Source organism: Talpa europaea (assembly GCF_964194135.1).
Source record: "Talpa europaea genome assembly, chromosome: 1".
Lineage (NCBI taxonomy): Eukaryota > Metazoa > Chordata > Mammalia > Eulipotyphla > Talpidae > Talpa > Talpa europaea.
The window spans coordinates 112,934,491-112,951,689 of NC_140073.1; the positions used below are offsets into that span (position 1 = coordinate 112,934,491).

At 54.3% G+C, this 17,199-nt stretch overlaps 2 protein-coding genes across 2 annotated transcripts; one reads left to right on the plus strand and one right to left on the minus strand.

Moving 5' to 3' along the window:
- Positions 1-1,606: 1,606 nt before the first annotated feature.
- EVX2 (even-skipped homeobox 2) lies at positions 1,607-5,261 on the minus strand (the record flags this gene model as incomplete). Its single annotated transcript, XM_084256070.1, has 3 exons — positions 1,607-2,329; positions 3,647-3,912; positions 4,835-5,261. 3 exons carry the CDS (start codon positions 5,259-5,261, stop codon positions 1,607-1,609), a joined length of 1,416 nt encoding a protein of 471 aa, XP_084112196.1.
- Positions 5,262-14,111: 8,850 nt separating this feature from the next.
- Positions 14,112-15,919, plus strand: HOXD13 (homeobox D13; the record flags this gene model as incomplete). The annotated part of the gene is made up of 2 exons (XM_084240092.1): positions 14,112-14,889; positions 15,669-15,919. 2 exons carry the CDS (start codon positions 14,112-14,114, stop codon positions 15,917-15,919), a joined length of 1,029 nt encoding a protein of 342 aa, XP_084096218.1.
- Between the last annotated feature and the right edge of the window lie 1,280 nt (positions 15,920-17,199).

Genomic DNA, 17,199 nt, shown 5'->3' on the forward strand with positions numbered 1-17,199 from the left:
GGCTTGATTTAATGAGGCTGTTCACATTGGTGGAATATCAACTTAACAGAGAAAAGTCTACCCAGGGCGTCCAAGTTACCAAAATGAAAATTGGCAATTGAGATGATAAGAACGTGGCTTTCTTCTGCGAAATCACTTCAGGTAACAGAGATAACATTAAATAACATACATTCTATGCACCAAGAACAATGTTTTATGTACCGAGTCTCTTATCCGTCTCTCCTAATGACTTCCCTTAGCGGGTTGTTAGTACTTGACAGCAGGTCTCCGTGCGGGGAACTTTTCTCCAATTCCACATTCAAAGGAGGTCCATCAGAGAGCATGATTGGCAATTTTCGTCATAATCTGCACATTATTAGCATCAAAATTGACGTGGCAGTTAACACTGGTGGGTTTGATGTGCCTTTCTTCAAGTTCAAGGAAACCCCTCCAGTAGCCTGGCTTGGCAAAGCAGGTCTCAAGAACCCAGCGGTGACTTTGCAGAGGCAAAGGCGCAGCACACATGCGTGAGAAATATGCCAAGAACCATTTTACCCGAGGAAAAGGGAAGCGAGGAGGAGAGAGGGTGAGGGGAATAGACAGTTCGAACTTGGACGTGTCTAAGGAAACGCTTCCGGATAATATACACCGAGAGATTCAAGTATTTCCCAGATCGCGTGGCACCCGGTAGTTGGAAACTGAGCTGCAGAACCCTGCTTCAAAGACGACAGTTACCTGTCCATGTTGCCCTCGCCTTCGCTTCCCTTGCCTTTTCCGGCCAGGCTGTGGCAACTGCACTAGCCGGTACCTTTTTCACGAAACAGACAAGCTGCCTTCATTCCAAACCCAAAGCGCGCGCGCCGGGCCCGGGGGGCAGGCGGCCCGCCACCCCTTCGCACCTCGGCGGCGCCCGCAGCCCACGCGGCCCGGTCCGCCTCCCCCAGGGCGCCGCCGCCGGGGCCTCCTCAGACCCCGCTCCTGCGCTCTCCTCGGGCAGGGCCCCGCCAAGCTCAGACTGCGAGAAAAATCGCCACCTCCCCTCGCCCTCGTGGAAAAGACAGACAGGCTGGAGGGAAAGAGCAGCATCAGGAACCTCGGGTGACCTTTCCTCCCGCACAAAGCACTGGCGCGCGCACTCCCCTCCCTTTGTGGGGGCTCCGGGTGGCTTCAGGCCACGTGGCGCGGCCAGCACCCCCAAGCCGGGCGCCCGCCGCCGCCGCCGGACGCGAGGCCCCACCGGAGCGGCTTGGGGTGAGGGGGTTGTCGTCGGGGAGACCAAGAGCTCAGAACAGAGACAGGAAGCGGGGCCTGAGAGCGGAGGGAGAGCGAACTGAGAGGAGGGGAGGCGATCGGGCAGCAGATACAAAAATAGAAATAGTTTGGGGGTTCGCCAGCCGGGCTCCCGCGCGGGCTCCTTCCCCCCAATTCACGGCCGGTCGCCTGCGGCCTCCCGCGCGGGGACGCCCCCTGGCGTCCGCTACCGCCGAGGGCAGCGCGCGGCGGGCGCGGGGGCGGGGGCGCGCGCGGGGGCGCGGGGCCGGGGGCGCGCGCGGGGGCGCGGGGGCGCGCAGGGGACGGCCCGGCACGCACGCAGCGGCGGGCGCGGCCCCCTGGCGGCGCGACGTAGTTATCTGGTGAGCGGCGCCTCGTCCCTCTGGTCCGGCGGGCTCACGGCGGTCTTGCTCAGCACGGCGGCCGAGTAGGGCAGGAAGCCGCTCTCGGAGCGGGGCGCCGCGGCGCTGCAGCCGAAGTCCGAGCCCCCGGCGCCCCCGGCGCCGCCGCCCCCGGCGCCCCCGCCGCCCCCGCCGGCGCCCCGGGAGCCCAGGGCCGCGGCGGCGGCGGCGGCGGCGGCGGCCGCCGACTGGCTGCTGTGGCAACTGAGGCAGGAGCAGGGCGCGGAGCCGCCGCTGGGGGGCGCCCCGGCCGCCGCGGCTGACGAGGCCGCGGCCGCCGCCGCCGCGGCCGCCGCCGCCGCCGAGGCCGCGCTGTTGAGCCCCGCGGCGGCCGCGGGCGCCTGGTAGAGGCCCGGGTGGCGGAAGCTGCACAGCAGCTCGGGCCGCGAGTAGGGGTGCGACAGGGCGCGGAAGGTGTCCAGCGGGCGGATGGACGTGGCGAAGGGCGACGAGGCCGCGGCCGCCGCGCCCGAGGCCGCGGCCGCGGCGGCCGCCGCCGTGACGCCCACGTGCGGGTAGTAGTGCAGCGGCACGTGCGAGTGGAAGGGGTAGGGCAGGCTGCCGGTGGCCGCCGCGTGCGTCATCATGTAGGTGTAGAAGCTGGGGTCGGCCGGGTGCGGCCACGACATGGCCAGGCGCTGCCGCTTGTCCTTCATGCGCCGGTTCTGGAACCACACCTGCGGGGACAGCCGCGCGGCGGCCCGCATTAGGGGGGCCGGGACCCCCGCCCCGCCCCGCCCCGGCCCCCACCCCCGCCCCCGCCCCCCGGGGACCTGGGGCGCGCCCGCCCGGCCTGCTCCCGCCACCGACCGGGCCCGGCCCGAGCCCTCGCGCGCTCTCCCCGCCGGGGCGCGCCCCGCCTGCGCCTTCTCCCCGGCGTCCCAGCACCGCGGCTCGTCGGGCTGCGGCTCCCTGAGTGTTTGCTCCGTTTTCTCGCCCCGGCCCGCCCGTTCTTTCTTCCCGCCGCTCCCCGAGGCCCGCTCGGCTGCCGAGCGCCCGTCTCGCCAGGCCAGGGTTTGCACGCGAGGCCAGGCCGCCTTTGCAGAAAGGCTGTCTGTCGGGCGGCTTTTCTAAAAGGTCGCCGCGCGAGGGCTTGGATTTCTGAGCTGCAAGAACCTACCCGCAGGGGCACGGGCCCGATTTGGAAAGGGTGGTGTCGTTGGATTCGTTGGCCTCAAGTCAGTGGCGGGAACTACATCCCTGAAACTGGGGAAGGGGACTTTTCTACCCCTCCCAACAGTGTGTCTAATGAAGACATCATCCGTCACAACTCTAAATTAAAGCTCCACCAAACCGAAGGGAGACGTCCACACCCCTTCCCTGGCCTGTGGAGTTCCCGCTGTTCTTTTTGCAGAGTGTCGATTCCTCCGGGAAGTGCTCACCAAGTCGCCCAACTTCCTGGCTAGCGCTCCCAAATGTGTCATGAAAATGAATTATCTAAAGCTATATAAATAAGGACAATTTCGTTGCGTCCCCCATCGCAGTAGTTGCTTTTTTTTTTCCCCCGGTAGCCCGGGAGGAAAATGTCTAGGAAACTACTTTCTCGACCCAATCGATTTTTAAAATGCAGTGTGGGTTTTTTCCCCATGTTATAACGATTTACGTGGAAAATAAATCTCCAAGATCAAGAGCAAATGAAAAGTTTCACCTGCGGTTTGTGCCAAAGACACAAAGACCAGTCGGCTTTGCTGCAGAGGGGAAACTGGGGACATAGACTTGGGCGAGGGGGCACCTACCTGGGCAGGCGCTGGGCAGAAGCAAGCAGAGGCGAGTATTTGAGGCTTTGGTTTCGCCATTCCCAGGCCTTCCCAGGTCAGCCAGGTCGGCCAACCCTTCGGATTTGGAAGCCGAAATACAAGCATGCCAACTCCTTTGGTGACGCTCCCCCTGAGTGGCAGACCCTAAGCTAAATCTAGACACCAGAAAGGAGAAACAGAATCCCAGACACCCCCCCCCCCAGGGAGACGAGAGCGGGAGCGCGCTGGGATCGATACCTTGATGGTGGTTTCGGGCAAGTTGAGGGCAGCAGCCAGCTCGCACCGGCGGGGCCGCGACACGTAGTTCTCCCGGTAGAACTCCTTCTCCAGGCGCGCGATCTGCTCGCGGGTGAACGCCGTGCGGTAGCGCCGCACCTGATCCGCGCCAGAGCCTGAGCCGCCCAGCGCCGCGCCCCCGGCGCCACCGCCTCCATGCAGGCTGCCGAGGCCGGAGCCCGACGCCGACGTCGTGGTGCCCCCGGTCGAGCTGCTCTCCGCGTACCCTGGCAAACAAACGGCCGACAGTCGCTGTAGGGCCGAGAGCCCCGCGCTGGGGTTGAGCGCGGATGGGGGAAACCGCGACAAGAAGGCACAGCGCTGTCTGAATTGATGGGGTCTGTCATGCTTACAAATTGCTGCCGTTAATGGAATCAATAAAGTTTGGGGAGCCCTAAATAACCAAATAATAGGGACTCAATTGGGGCGTTTTTTTTTTTTTTTAATTCATGGGAAATTTTCAAATCAGGAGGAAAATTAGCCAAGGGGAAATGACTACATCTAGGCGCAGTTTGGGAAGCTCTGGGTTTGCCATGGTCTGGAAACCACAGGGCCGCTTTCTGTTCGGCCTCTAATCTTTCTTTGACAATCTTTTGGGTTTGGTTAAAAAACATTTTAAGAGTCGAAAGACAGCAAAGCTCAGGCCGGAATCATTAGAGGATGGACTCTGCTTTTCAACTCCGTCTCCAGCTACCCCAGGGGGGGGTCTCCCAGAGGCCCCCCGGAGAGCCTGCCTCCGACTGACTCGGAGAAATGCCCTCTCCACTCGGCCTGGGGGGCTTAGAGGCAGCAGAATTCAGAGCAGCTGCCCAGGGCACCCTTCCGCTAGCGCTACTCAGCGGCCGGCTAGGGGTAGGTCGGCTCACACCGGCTTTTAGACCCGCTCGCAAAAAGATTTTCTCGGGCTCGGGAGTGAGAGCAGGAGGAGGGACGGGCCTGGAGCCCCAGGCCTGCGTCTCTCTGGGAGGCTCAAGGAGCAAAGCCCGAGGGCACATTCCCCTGCTGGCGACCCGGCTCCGCCCGCGGCAGCTCGGTGCAGCTTTCTTGTGGAGGGTCAGGAAGGGTCAAACGCACCGGGAAGGGCCGGCTGGGGCAACGAAGGGCCTGGGAGGATAGGACTGGAGATCGCGGCGCAGGCGGCGCGGTTACCTTTGCCATTGTTTTCCTTGAGCGGCGCGGCGCCAAGGCCGCCGGGAGAGCGCAGCGCCGAGCAGCCCACCTCCACGTCGCTGCTCATGTCCGCCTCAGCGGCCGCCTCTGAATAGTGGCCCGGCTTTTTGCGGCCCTCGGTGGCAGAGGAGATTTCGGAGGAGACGGTGCTTTCGCTGCCCGGATGCTGCAGGTTGAACAAAGTGTCTATTTCGAATTTGCCCTTGGCAGGGAGGTCTCCCAGAGCGCCGTGCAGGGGGGCGGACGGCAGGCGCGGGCTGAGGCGAGCCGGGTGCTGCGAATTTTCCAGGGCTTCCAGCACGGCATTGCCAGCCGAGTCGGACAAATTGGAGAACCTCTTGCCGGCCGTTGGACTGTGCAGCCCTCGCTCCATGAGAATCATCTCTTTTCTTATTCTTTCCATCATCTCAGCTTTCTAAAAAATGTCACAGTGGCCCGGCTGTCCCGTCCTAATGATGGGCTGCGCCCAGGGCTAATTCTCATTCAGCCCCAGCGAGTGCCTCTAAATATTATTATCTCTTTTGGAGGGAGGCGGAAAAATTGTGGGATGCCAGAGCGAGGGTATGACTGGTCAAAATGACCCATACATCCTTCCGAGCCCGAGATGTCATTCATCAAAAAGTAGCGCTAGCTCGTCATTAAGGTACGAATGACGCCTTTCGAATAATCATTTATTGTAACAGGTTTATAAGCAAATAAATACACGCTCCTGTCAGTGGGTAATGAAGGCGGCTTCGGAGCAGACAAATAGATCCAGGTAGGAGGCGAAAAGAGACAAGAAGTGAGGAGAAAGGCTCCGGTCCTTTGCCCGCTCAGAGCCGGTTCTGCTCGCCCGGGGGTTTGGCCTCGGGGGTGAAATTGACAGTCTGATTAATAGAGCGCTCCGCGGCACATTTCCCCCTTCATTTAGGGGCATCATTACGCTCTCAGTTTGCTGGGTTGCCCCTTAGGTCTTAATCATGCAGCGCCTTCCTCATTTTTCCTCGGACACAGATACGTGTTAAATAATAGATAATGCTTAGAATTTCCAGAGTAGATCGTCGGGAAGGTTTTTTTTTTTTTTTTAAACATTTACAAGCGGGAGGGGGTAGGGGAGGGGGCAAAGCGGAGGATGTAGGAAGAGTTGCGTAAGGAGAAAGGAGAAGACCGTGCGCTCCTTTCTGGATTACTTATCTTTCGAATTTCAGAACCAAATATGTATGTTATTTAACAAATAGGACGCCGAGCTCTCTCTCTCCCCCCCACATCTTCGCCTCATCCTGACTGCTCCCCTCCCACGGTAAGAGAGGAGGAAAAGAGGAATAGGAGGAGGAGGAATAGGAGGAGGAGGAGGAGGAAAGAAATCTCATATAGTTTTGAAAGCACTTTAGTGCTACGTGGCTGGGGAGGTGCGTCGGGCCCGCCTGCAAACGGAAATCATTAGGTCCTCTCTGATTCTTTCAACACTGCTTGCAGAGTGAGTTCTGAACTTGAAGTCCCAGGTTTTTTACTTTTATCACCCTGCTGATAGATACGCTTGTCACCTAAGCATTTTCCCAGGGGGAGATGAACTCGGCTGGACGATTTCATAGCAGAATCCGACAGCTAACTTTAAAGACAGTCGCAATTTGCTGCACCATCCGAGTCGCCCCAAATCTACTTTTTACGTTGCCAGCTCTCCTACCCCTCCTCAAATCGAATTATCTTATGACAAAGTTGCCAAATTTTAAGGTCAAAGGAGGGAGAAGAAGATAATTAGATTTCTTCCCCTACCATCCATATTTCCCTCTTGCATTCTCTGCTTTACTTCCTTCTCTCCTGCATCCCCACCCCACCCCCTCCCCACTTCCAGCCTCTTACCTGTGGCCCTGGGTATTCTCCGCGCTGTGTCCGGGTGAAGAGAGTCGAAGACCAGCCTTGCCGATGCTCCTCGAAGCCCGAATTTGGCGGCTGAGCCTCTTGGCGATAACTTTGATGGTCATAATGACGCCGGTGGCAACCATTTTAACGAAGATCAATCTTCACTCAAGGCAGTTCCATGTCTCCTCCCGCGCTTGCGCCCCACCCTGCCCGAATTCCCAAAGCAGCCCTGGGAGGGTTACCGGCCAGCAGCCCAGCGCGAGACGTCCGCGGCCGTGGCAGGGGCCGGAGAGGACCCGGGCGGGACTGGGAGGGCGGCCTGCGCGCTTCCGACACCGCCAGAGACACTGGCATCTGGGCGCCGGGCGCGGATCTCGCATCCCCCGCCTCAGCGCCAATTCAGACCCCCAACCCGCCCCCCCTTTCCTCCCGGCCGCCACACCCAGCACTTCGGGGTGTGTTAGGGGCAAACACGGAATCCATTTGCCCATCTTTCTGTTGGCGCTTTCCTTTTAACCTTGGACCCATTGGGGGCGCGTCAGGAATGTAAGGGGAGGCAAGGTGTGAAGTATATTTATATACATTTATACAAGTAGTTAATGCCAAAAGTTTCTCTCTTGTTCCCCTTGGCGCCAACTTATTTCAACAGCGCGAGTTTTGCTTAGAAAATCAATCCCACCTCTTTAAGGTAATAAACGACACTCTCCCCCAAGGTGAGACATGGGAAGCTGGGTGTAGGCACGCGGTGGCTGGGAGGCTAGAGGAGGGGGTGCCGAGTGGGCGTTCAAAATCTGGACGAGCACTTGACCCAACTCCACCCTTGCCCCAGAGGCCATCCGACTCCGAGCTCTTGCAGCCTCTTTCCCGCCGGTTTTCTGGCCACCGACGAGGTCAGAGCTCAGCCTGGAGGATGCCCCCACATCTTCCTTCGGTTACACAGTCCGGGTCCTCAGGTCCATCACTCCTGGCTGACCGCGCCCAGCGGAGGGGAGTCGCTGCCATAGGAATTTGGGAAGGGGAGACACCGATCCCTCCCCCACCTCCCCACCCCCGGCGACCGTCTCGCTGGCTTGGGGGACTGAATGGGACAGCTGCGCTCAGGCCGCCGCCCGCGGAGGCGGGGAGGGCGCGCGGGGGCTGGCGGCTGAGCCCTCGCGGTGGGTGCGAGCTGGCGGAGGCGCGACCGGAGCGGAAGTCGCGGATGCCTTTATTGCTGTCGTTTGGCGCCCCCGTCTGTTTTCCTCGCAGTCTCAGCCGCTGTGAGATGCTTTCAATCGCAGAAGCCTCCGCTGGGGGCTAGGGTGCAAACCGCGACTCCTTCCTCCTGTAACCAGCGGGTGGGTCTCCCGCTTCCGTCGTCTGGGAGCCGGTGCCCCTGGACCCAATGGCTGCTACAAACCGGGCCTCAGTCTGCTGAAAAGGGAAAACACCATTTCTCAGCGACACCTTCATTCGTTAGTGGTTTTGAAAACTATGTTGCACCTTTTAAATAGCGCTACTATTGCATATTCTAGCTCGTTCTTTATGAAAGTTATTACTGAGACCATGTCAGGAAAACTCACAATAAAAAAACTATAATTTTTCACTAACATGTTCACTAACAGTGTTGCATAGGAGGCAGTGGACATTCCATTACAATATTTAATATCCCTTTCTTTAGGTTCCACACCTACTAGTGGTAGTAATATTGACGAACATGGATAGCTTCTACTCAGAAATTGCAAGTGGTTTTTACATATATTATCTAGTCTAAAGCTGACAGCGACTCTAGACACTAGAAATAGGTTCTACCATTATCTCTTTTTCAGAGATTAAAAAAAAAAACAACATTCCACAAGAAGGGGTTCAGGACTTGTTGCTGACTTAAATTTATACCTGATAATATCCCAGTTATATGGTATTTAAAAGCACTGGGCTGCTTTTTTAATTGATTTTCTCGCTTTGCGCGTATCTTCTTTAAATACAGGCCTACCTCAAAAACATTGAGCCTGTGTAGAGGATATTGAGACCATTAACACAGTTCCGCTGGTATTTACTAGTGGAGTACCCAAACTTTGCACTTCTCCCAGGCTGAGACTAGAAGAGGCTTGTCAAATGTTCCAGGATTTTAGACTCAGCCTCTAGGCCATCAGACCTCCTACCCACTACCAAGGTATTGGACTTACCCAATAAAAGAAACCAACCCATGCCCCCTGTGTCTTGGCAGGAATTTTTAAGATGTATTGGAGGAGAGGGTGCTGGAGGAAAGACTTTCTCCAAATGAACTGAAAAGCACTTTTTGCTCAAAAGGGAGAATTACATAAAAGAGGCCTAATTTTTAGTTAGGCCTCTAGACTAAATATTTGTTTCTTGAGCGGCGGCGGGTCCTCCGAGGTGAAGTGGTAAACACTCTTGGCCTGAGACTGAAGGTAATAAAATTTGGTCCAGGCTGCCCTAGGGGAGGGGCGCAGATGAAGGCGGAGTTGCGGGAGGTCTCGGTGCAGCCGGGCCTGGCTCCTGCCTTCCGCGCCAACAGGGCCGAATCCCCACCCGCCCTCATAGAGGCGCAAGCTCGCGGGCGGACTGCAGCCGAACAGTGGGTGCGGAGGGACAGCAGAACGGTTAAAGCCTGAGCTGCGAACCCCCAGCACATTCTCTTTAGGCTTAGCGCCGTCCCCCAGGCTGGAGGTTTCGGTTTGTGAGGAAGAACGAGGATTTGGCGATTTCAGGGTTACTCCTAATTGACAACTTTTTGCTGCCGTCCCTCGACAGGCCTCGCTCTGTTTCGTCCCGCTGTTTTCAGATATGTGCATTTCTCCTCTTTACCCTTCAGTCTCGTACCCCACTATGGACCGCCTTGACGAGTGGAAGGAAAAGTATTTTCTCCTTGGCGTCTGGGGCTTCCCAGGGCCGCCACCAGCCGCAAGCTCGGGCGTCCTCAGACCCCACAGGAGAACTTGCAGGGCCATCTAGCGCCAGGCCTGAGGAACTGCCGCTGCCCCGCCTAGCCGGACCGCTGCTGCTCGCCCTTCGCATCCCGGCCTGCGCTGTACCCCCATCTTTATTTTGTGTCTAGGTGTTTCCCCAACCCTAGTGCCTGAGTCCTGCCGGAGAGTGAGCGCGAGAAAGAGAGCGTGAGAGAGAGCACGCGAGAGAAGGGGAGGGGGAGAGAGAGACAGACAGAGAGAGAGAGAGCAAGACAGAGACAGAGAGAGACAGGGACAGAGAGACAGAGAGAGGTTTCATCTCAAAAGGGCCGACAGAATGAGCACTTATTGGACACCAGTTAACAATATTGTTAGAGAAGTGTTTTCCCAGAACAACCCACACCTTGAAGCGTCGGACAAAACAGCAGAAAAGTGTTTGTGGTCTTATGTGTTGCTAAAAATATAAGAAGTTCCTTGGTTCCTCCAAGAAGTTCCTTGGTTCCTCCAGCTCTGGCCCGCGCTCCGGAGTCCCCTTCGCATTGAGATTAGTGCCTCTCTGGGCGGAGGGAAGGTAATTCCTACCAAGAATGAAGAATTCCTCTTTATGCCAAGCAACAAGCAGCTGTCCTGCGCTAGACAAACCTGGTTTCACCACAAAATTTTGGAAGGGTGGGGTGGGGGGTTCTTGTTACAAACAATTTGCATTTCATAAAGCCTAGTTGTGATGTTAAATGCAAAAGGAATATATTTCAGACCTTGTAGTGCTCAAATCCAGGATTCCATTGTCTGACTTTTGCTAGACACCCATATCTTCATCCCAGATTTTTGTTGTGGAGTTTTGTTTTTGTTTTTTATTTTTATTTTTTTATATGTCCAGCTTGAGTGAAATTGGGTATTGAACTAGTTCCAAAGTTGACAGAGAACAGACTTTGTTAAGAACACTACCTCGCCAGTTCTTCTGGATTTAAGGCATTACTTTAGAAATAAGACATTACTTCTACGTTGAGTTTTGGACTTCTTACAAATTAACTGGGAGGGTGTCCTGCACTCGCCAGTGTGACTTCTAAGGAAATATACTTTCAAGTATATATTTTCAAAGGAAATACTTTAAAAGAAGTCCCCAGGACCCCACTCCGACAGGACCAAGAGATTGTTCTCCTGGTTCTAATGGCCACGGATTATGTGGTTAATTGCGCTCATTGCTGTCCTGGTAAGAAGAGGAACTTCTGTTCTTCAATAAATCTTAATCAAAGAGTGCATCTGCTCTTCCCCCAGCTCAGGAGAGGGACATGATTTGAAAGTTCATCTTCAAGGAAAAAAAGATAGTGTATGACTACCAGAACATCAATGATTCCCTAAAAGTGTACTTGTGGGGGTAAGGGAGGGCAGGGAGAGCTGGGGCTTTGGGGCATGCTATGTTTCTCATCAAACCGGGAGAGGTGACAAAACTGGTTTCATCAACATTGCTGGTTGCAAAAGGTTTTCATTTCACAAAGACTATTTCTGTTGTTAAAGTCTTAACAGAAGAAAGAGGGTTCAGGAATGGGAGGGGGAGTTCAATCTGTCCTTCTTCCCTTAATAGAAGGAATTTTTTTCCCAGTAAATTTAAACCTGAAATCAGCTCAGGATGTAAGATATACAAACTAAACGCAATGTTTCTGCAAATCAGCCCTCAAAATTCCTTCCCTACCTATCACCCCCTGCTTGTAAAATATGTCTTATTAGTTCATAAACAGAGCAGCTATGACTTTGCCTGGTATTCCAACTCAGTGCTATGCTCCAAAGCAGCAGTTGCTCTAGGATGCTGGGCTTAGTGATCCTCATAGGGTCAGGTCTGCATCTCTTTCTAAGGGGAATTTCCTACCCCAGAACTGGGATCCCAAAAGCTGTCTTGGTAACAGGTTCAGTGGCAGGATAGGAAGAGGCAATGATCCTTATTATTCAATGCCTCTCCGATCTCTGTCAACTCTGGGCAGAGATGGGCAGAAAAAACCCCACATCTTACAGGATAAATGGAGACAGGGCCACCATTGAGAAGCGTCTTTCATTAATTAAGACTTCCTTCCCAATCCTGCCCTTTAAGCCAAAAGTGAAGGACTGTCTGAAATCAGCAAACTTTACAGATTCTTCACATCTATCAATTTCATTTTCTTCATGTTTTTAGCATATAATCGTCATTAAAATACATTGTTCTTATCAAAAATGGCACAGAAGTCCCCAGGCACAAAGCCACAGATATAATTAGTTTTAAATCACTAAACATTCATTGCTTTCAGTTTTGTCTCAGAAATAATTCAAAACTTGTTTTCTGTAGTCATGAAAAAATTTTAGTATCTCCATGTTTTCCCTCTCTGAGGAAAAATAAGGGAGATGAAGGAAAAATAAGAGATTTGGGGGTGACATCCCATGATTGGTTTGGTACTGAAGTTGTTGGATAAAAAGAACTATCCCCAAATATCAGCAGCTCTGTCACCTAACTCTGGCTATAGTTTTAAAAGTTGTCCATCCAATTCCTGCTGCTAGCTTTTGCCTTCTCTCGTAACTGTTCTCATCAGCAAATTTCTATCCCCTACAGTTTTCTGCAAAGGTTTAGCCCCCTCCTGTCTCAAATTTGATCATGAACATGTCTAGGACTCAATAAGGTCAAACAAAATCTCCTGCTTTTCCTTTCCAGTGCCCCTCTCATAACTTTCCCCTTTATTTGAGCCTTTTATGGTTACTGCATTTTGCGTGTCAACACTCCCAACACCAGCAGCCCACCCTGCAAAGCTGGGCCAGGCCCAGGAGGAGTTTCCAGGCTGTTTTGCTTGCCATCCAGGTCCCATCTTGGGTCCAGGAGCATTGGGACTAGGTGGAAAGCAGCCATCACCTATCACAGGATTAGACGAGCAATTTTCTTGGAGATAGGCTGGGCTGGAGAATGATGCCACAGAGCCAAATGGGCTCATTCTGAAGGTGCTGCACCCACCCAGCACCCTCAGCTCAGCAGATCTGATGTTGTTCTTAGGTTGGATCCTTAATTTCATGCACACTGGCTCTCCATTAATAGCTCTGATGAGGGATGGTCCAGTGGTTCTCTGTGGCTGAGAACCAGGAAGGGATAAAGACGGTTCCAGGCTATGGTCCCTGACACCCTGGTGGAGCCGCCCCAGCCAACTCCACCTCCTGGAAGTCAAACTCAGTTGCTCTGGGCTGCTCCTATCATGAGCCCCAAATTTCCTTTGGGGGAAAAAAAAATCAAACTTTTAATTTGCCGCTCTCGGTTCTCTGCAGTTGGCAGCTTGGAAAAGAAAGCGAAACAAAGGTCTCTGGGAAAGTGAAGTTTTCAATTAATTGGTGTGAGTAACCAGTGGGGGTGGGTGGTGGCTGCAAAATGCAAGAGGCGGGTAGTTGCTTTCGAGGCGCAAAAGTTTCGCTTTGGGCAGCAGAGTGGCTTCCTCCTGGAGTCTTCCACTGAGTCTTTCTGCTGGGGTGGGGGTGAAAGAGTGGAAGGTAGGGGTGGTTGGGAGGGGGGCACTACTGGAGCTGGGGAATCCAGCTCAAGAGGCAATTCCCCGCTGCCCCCAGTGTAGAAGCGAATAGCGGGGACCGGGCATCCGGACTCTTCCAGCTGGGGCAAATCTTCAAGTTTGCGGCACGGAGACCGGGTCTTTTCCTTTGCTGGATTTACCGGTAAGTCTCAGCCCATCGCCCCAAGGGCGCGCCGTGGCTATTTTTCCGGGCGCACCGCGTGTGTATAGGTTGGGTCTGTTCCACTTGATCGCGCATGGAGTAACACGAATGAAATGCCTTTGCTTCGTAGCAGTGCGCGGCGTAGGAAAAATCAGCTTCCTCAGTTTTGGATCTAGGTCTGCTAATCCAAGGAATTAAGTAACAGGATAAAAATATCGGTCTGTTTTCACCCCCTTTGGACCATTTCTGTCCTTGTCTTCATTTAGTTGTGCAGCCGGGGGAGCCGAGAGGGGGCCACACCGCCGCAGCCGAGACACCGTGCAGGCCTCGGCGCCTGCCTCAGTCGCAGACAGGGCCTCGGCCGGGCGGTGGAGCGCTCTGCTCTTGGGGGTGGCGGCGGCGTAAACGCCTGGGTCCGGGGGAGGGCGGGAAGGGGAGGTGGGCTTGTGCAGGGGGCTGGGGAGGGGTGGGGGCCCGGGTGGGTGGGTCCAGCGGGACCCCGGCCAAGAGCCAGGCTCCCCGCGCCCCCACCCCACGTGGCCCCGCGCAGCCAATGGCGCGGCCCCGAGCGGGAGCCCTCCGGGAGGGAGGCGGCCCCCAGCCCAGCCCAGGCCCCCTCCCAACCTGAACTTCGTTTTTATAAACGTCCCGCGATGAGCTAACCTGTTGGAGGGCGGGCGGGCGGGCGGGAGGCGGGAGGCGCACGGAGGGAGAGCGGGCGAGAGGAAGAGGGCGGGAGCGAGAGAACGGGAGAGAAAGGAGAGGAGGGAGGAGGCGCACCGCGCCATGGTGTCCTGCGCGGGGCCAAGTCCAGGGCCAGGGCCGGGCCGGGCCGGGCCATGAGCCGCGCCGGGAGCTGGGACATGGACGGGCTGCGGGCTGACGGCGGGGCCGCCGGGGCGGCCCCTGCCTCGTCGGCCTCCTCCTCCTCCTCGGTGGCGACGGCAGCGCCCGGCCAGTGCCGCGGCTTCCTCTCCGCGCCAGTGTTCGCGGGGGCGCACTCGGGGCGGGCGGCCGCGGCGGCCGCTGCGGCGGCTGCAGCAGCCGCGGCGGCCTCAGGCTTCGCCTACCCGGGCACCGCGGAGCGCGCGGGCTCCGCCTCGTCCTCGTCGTCCTCTGCGGTGGTCACGGCGCGCCCCGAGGCTCCCTCCACCAAGGAGTGCCCCGCGCCCGGCACGGCCGCCGCTGCGCCCCCGGGCGCCCCAGCGCTGGGCTACGGCTACCACTTCGGCAACGGCTACTACAGCTGCCGCATGTCGCACGGCGTGGGCTTGCAGCAAAATGCTCTCAAGTCGTCGCCGCACGCCTCGCTGGGAGGCTTCCCGGTGGAGAAGTACATGGACGTGTCGGGCCTGGCGAGCAGCAGCGTCCCGAGCAACGAGGTGCCCGCGCGGGCCAAGGAGGTGTCCTTCTACCAAGGCTACACGAGCCCCTACCAGCACGTGCCTGGCTACATCGACATGGTGTCGACCTTCAGCTCCGGGGAGCCTCGGCACGAGGCGTACATCTCCATGGAGGGGTACCAGTCCTGGACACTGGCCAACGGGTGGAACAGTCAGGTGTACTGCGCCAAGGAGCAGCCGCAAGGCTCCCACTTTTGGAAATCATCCTTTCCAGGTAGGGACCCCAGGGGAAAGGTGGGGGGAGGGAACGCGAGGGAGCGAGTGAAGAAAATGAAAGGACCAGGCAATACGCCCCCAGTTCTGAGGGGTTCCCGCCCGCCTCACCTAACCACGGTTCACCCAGTGGAAGCTTGTCCAAGTCACATGAAATCTGTAAATTCCTCTTTTAATTTCAACTGTCTCGGTCACAGTCCTTTTCTTCTTGTAGGCTGGCATGAGCATGTTTTTCTCTTAAAGTTGAGAATCTTTTCAGCCGTTTGCTCAAGCCTTGGCCCCTCCTCCCCAAAGAGGTGTCACAGAATTGAGCCCCACTTTTTCAGGAGATGGCTGCCCCAGGACGACCACTAAAACTTTTTAGACACCTCACAGACTCCACACACAGGAGCACAAGAAATCAAAGCTGGAGCGATCAACCTGGATTTTTCTTTTTAAGTCTGTTTATGTTTATGTGTGTATAACCAGCATTTGTAAAAACTGTTCTTAGGAGTGTCCCCAATAACCACGCCATAAAATCCTTCTTGTTAAGATGCCGGTTTGAGAAACCATGGTGATCCATCAAACTGGCCTTCACTTTGAAGTGCAAATAATCTTTCTTTAATAACATGTAAATAATATGTCTTGTAAATAATAATAAAGTGTAAATAGCCTTTCTGCATTCCTTGTACCCCCTCCCAACACACACACACACACACACACACACACACACACTCTCTCTTCAGCTGGGGATTCCAGCTATCTCCATCTAATTTTTCATATGCTCTTTTTTTATACCAGGGGAGGTGGCTCTAAATCAGCCAGACATGTGTGTCTACCGTCGGGGGAGGAAAAAGAGGGTACCTTACACCAAACTGCAGCTCAAAGAACTGGAGAACGAGTATGCCATTAACAAGTTCATTAACAAGGACAAGCGGCGGCGTATCTCGGCTGCCACGAACCTATCTGAGAGACAAGTGACCATTTGGTTTCAGAACCGAAGAGTGAAAGACAAGAAAATCGTCTCCAAGCTCAAAGACACTGTCTCCTGATGTGGGCCAGACAGGCCACCAAGAGTTTAAATGCTTACAGTTATCTCCAAAACACCTTTGGAAAGACTTGAATGTGTATTTAATTCCCACCCCACCCCTCCACCTCGCTGCCAATGATGGCAAATTTTGTGAATTGTTTTTCCCCTGTCCCCTTACTGGTTCTAAAACCTTTTGCTGCCCAACCTGACTTTGTAGTTCTGTTTCTTACTTGTTTGATATTGATTTTGTTCTTGTCTAGGTTTATTTTTAATGACATTTTTAATGTTTAATTTCTCCCTCCAGGTCAGTATAAAGGATTTGAAGTCTTTTTTAACCCTCCCCCAGGAATTGCAGAAGTATCACTCTGATTCTTTAAAAAATCACTTTATATGCCTGTTTCCAAGCACTGATTATCTTCATAATACCTTAAGACAGAACGATTTGCAGTCATCCATATCCTGTGATTGAGTAATTGAATCATTAGCTCTCCACAGTTGCCCTGAAGCAAGTGGAAACAGCTAAGGGCAAGCAGTGTTCTAGGGTCACTGGGAAAATCTAACAACAGGAGACTGGGGGCATTGTCATGACTTTAAAAGTGGCTACCTACCTTATTAAATAGGGTTTGCATTGATAGAGGATTGAAGACAATCTTTCAGACTTTGGGTCTTTCACTTGCCTTTGTAGTTATATGTGTTTAATGTCTCGTAGATTTGTGCTTTTATAATCTTTAGTATGAAAAACAGTGAATCTTCATGGATGCCTTCATTTCCCCAGCTCTAGATGCAGATATTTAAATGACTGCAGTTGGCAGAATGACCATAGATGGTGTAAAAGTACACCTTTCCTTAGCCTCAGGTCTGTGAGACTAGAATTGAAGCCGTCTCCCAGTCCCCCCAATGAGGCTGAATCAATGTGATCGTGGGTGGGAACTTTTATCCAAAACCCAATGAAGAACTTGAATGTCTGAACAAATGTAAGGGACCTCTCATAGAGCTTTAAAACATCTTACACAAATGCAACAAATGTGGAGCTCTAAGAATCAAAAAAGATTTTTAAATTTCTGAAAGTGATGATACTTTTAAAGTGCTGCATATTTATACAACTGAAAGATTATTTTTGTAGATACAATGTCTGTGAGCTGGGATACCTGGAGAGTGCTTCAGGCATTTAAAAAATCACTTTTTTACTCCTAGGGAGATGCAAATAAACAGAACTCTCTGATTTCCTGAATCTTTATACATTTGTTTTCTGTTTTTTTTTTTTTAAAGTCTGCCTCTAGAAACTGTTCTTATTTATTATAA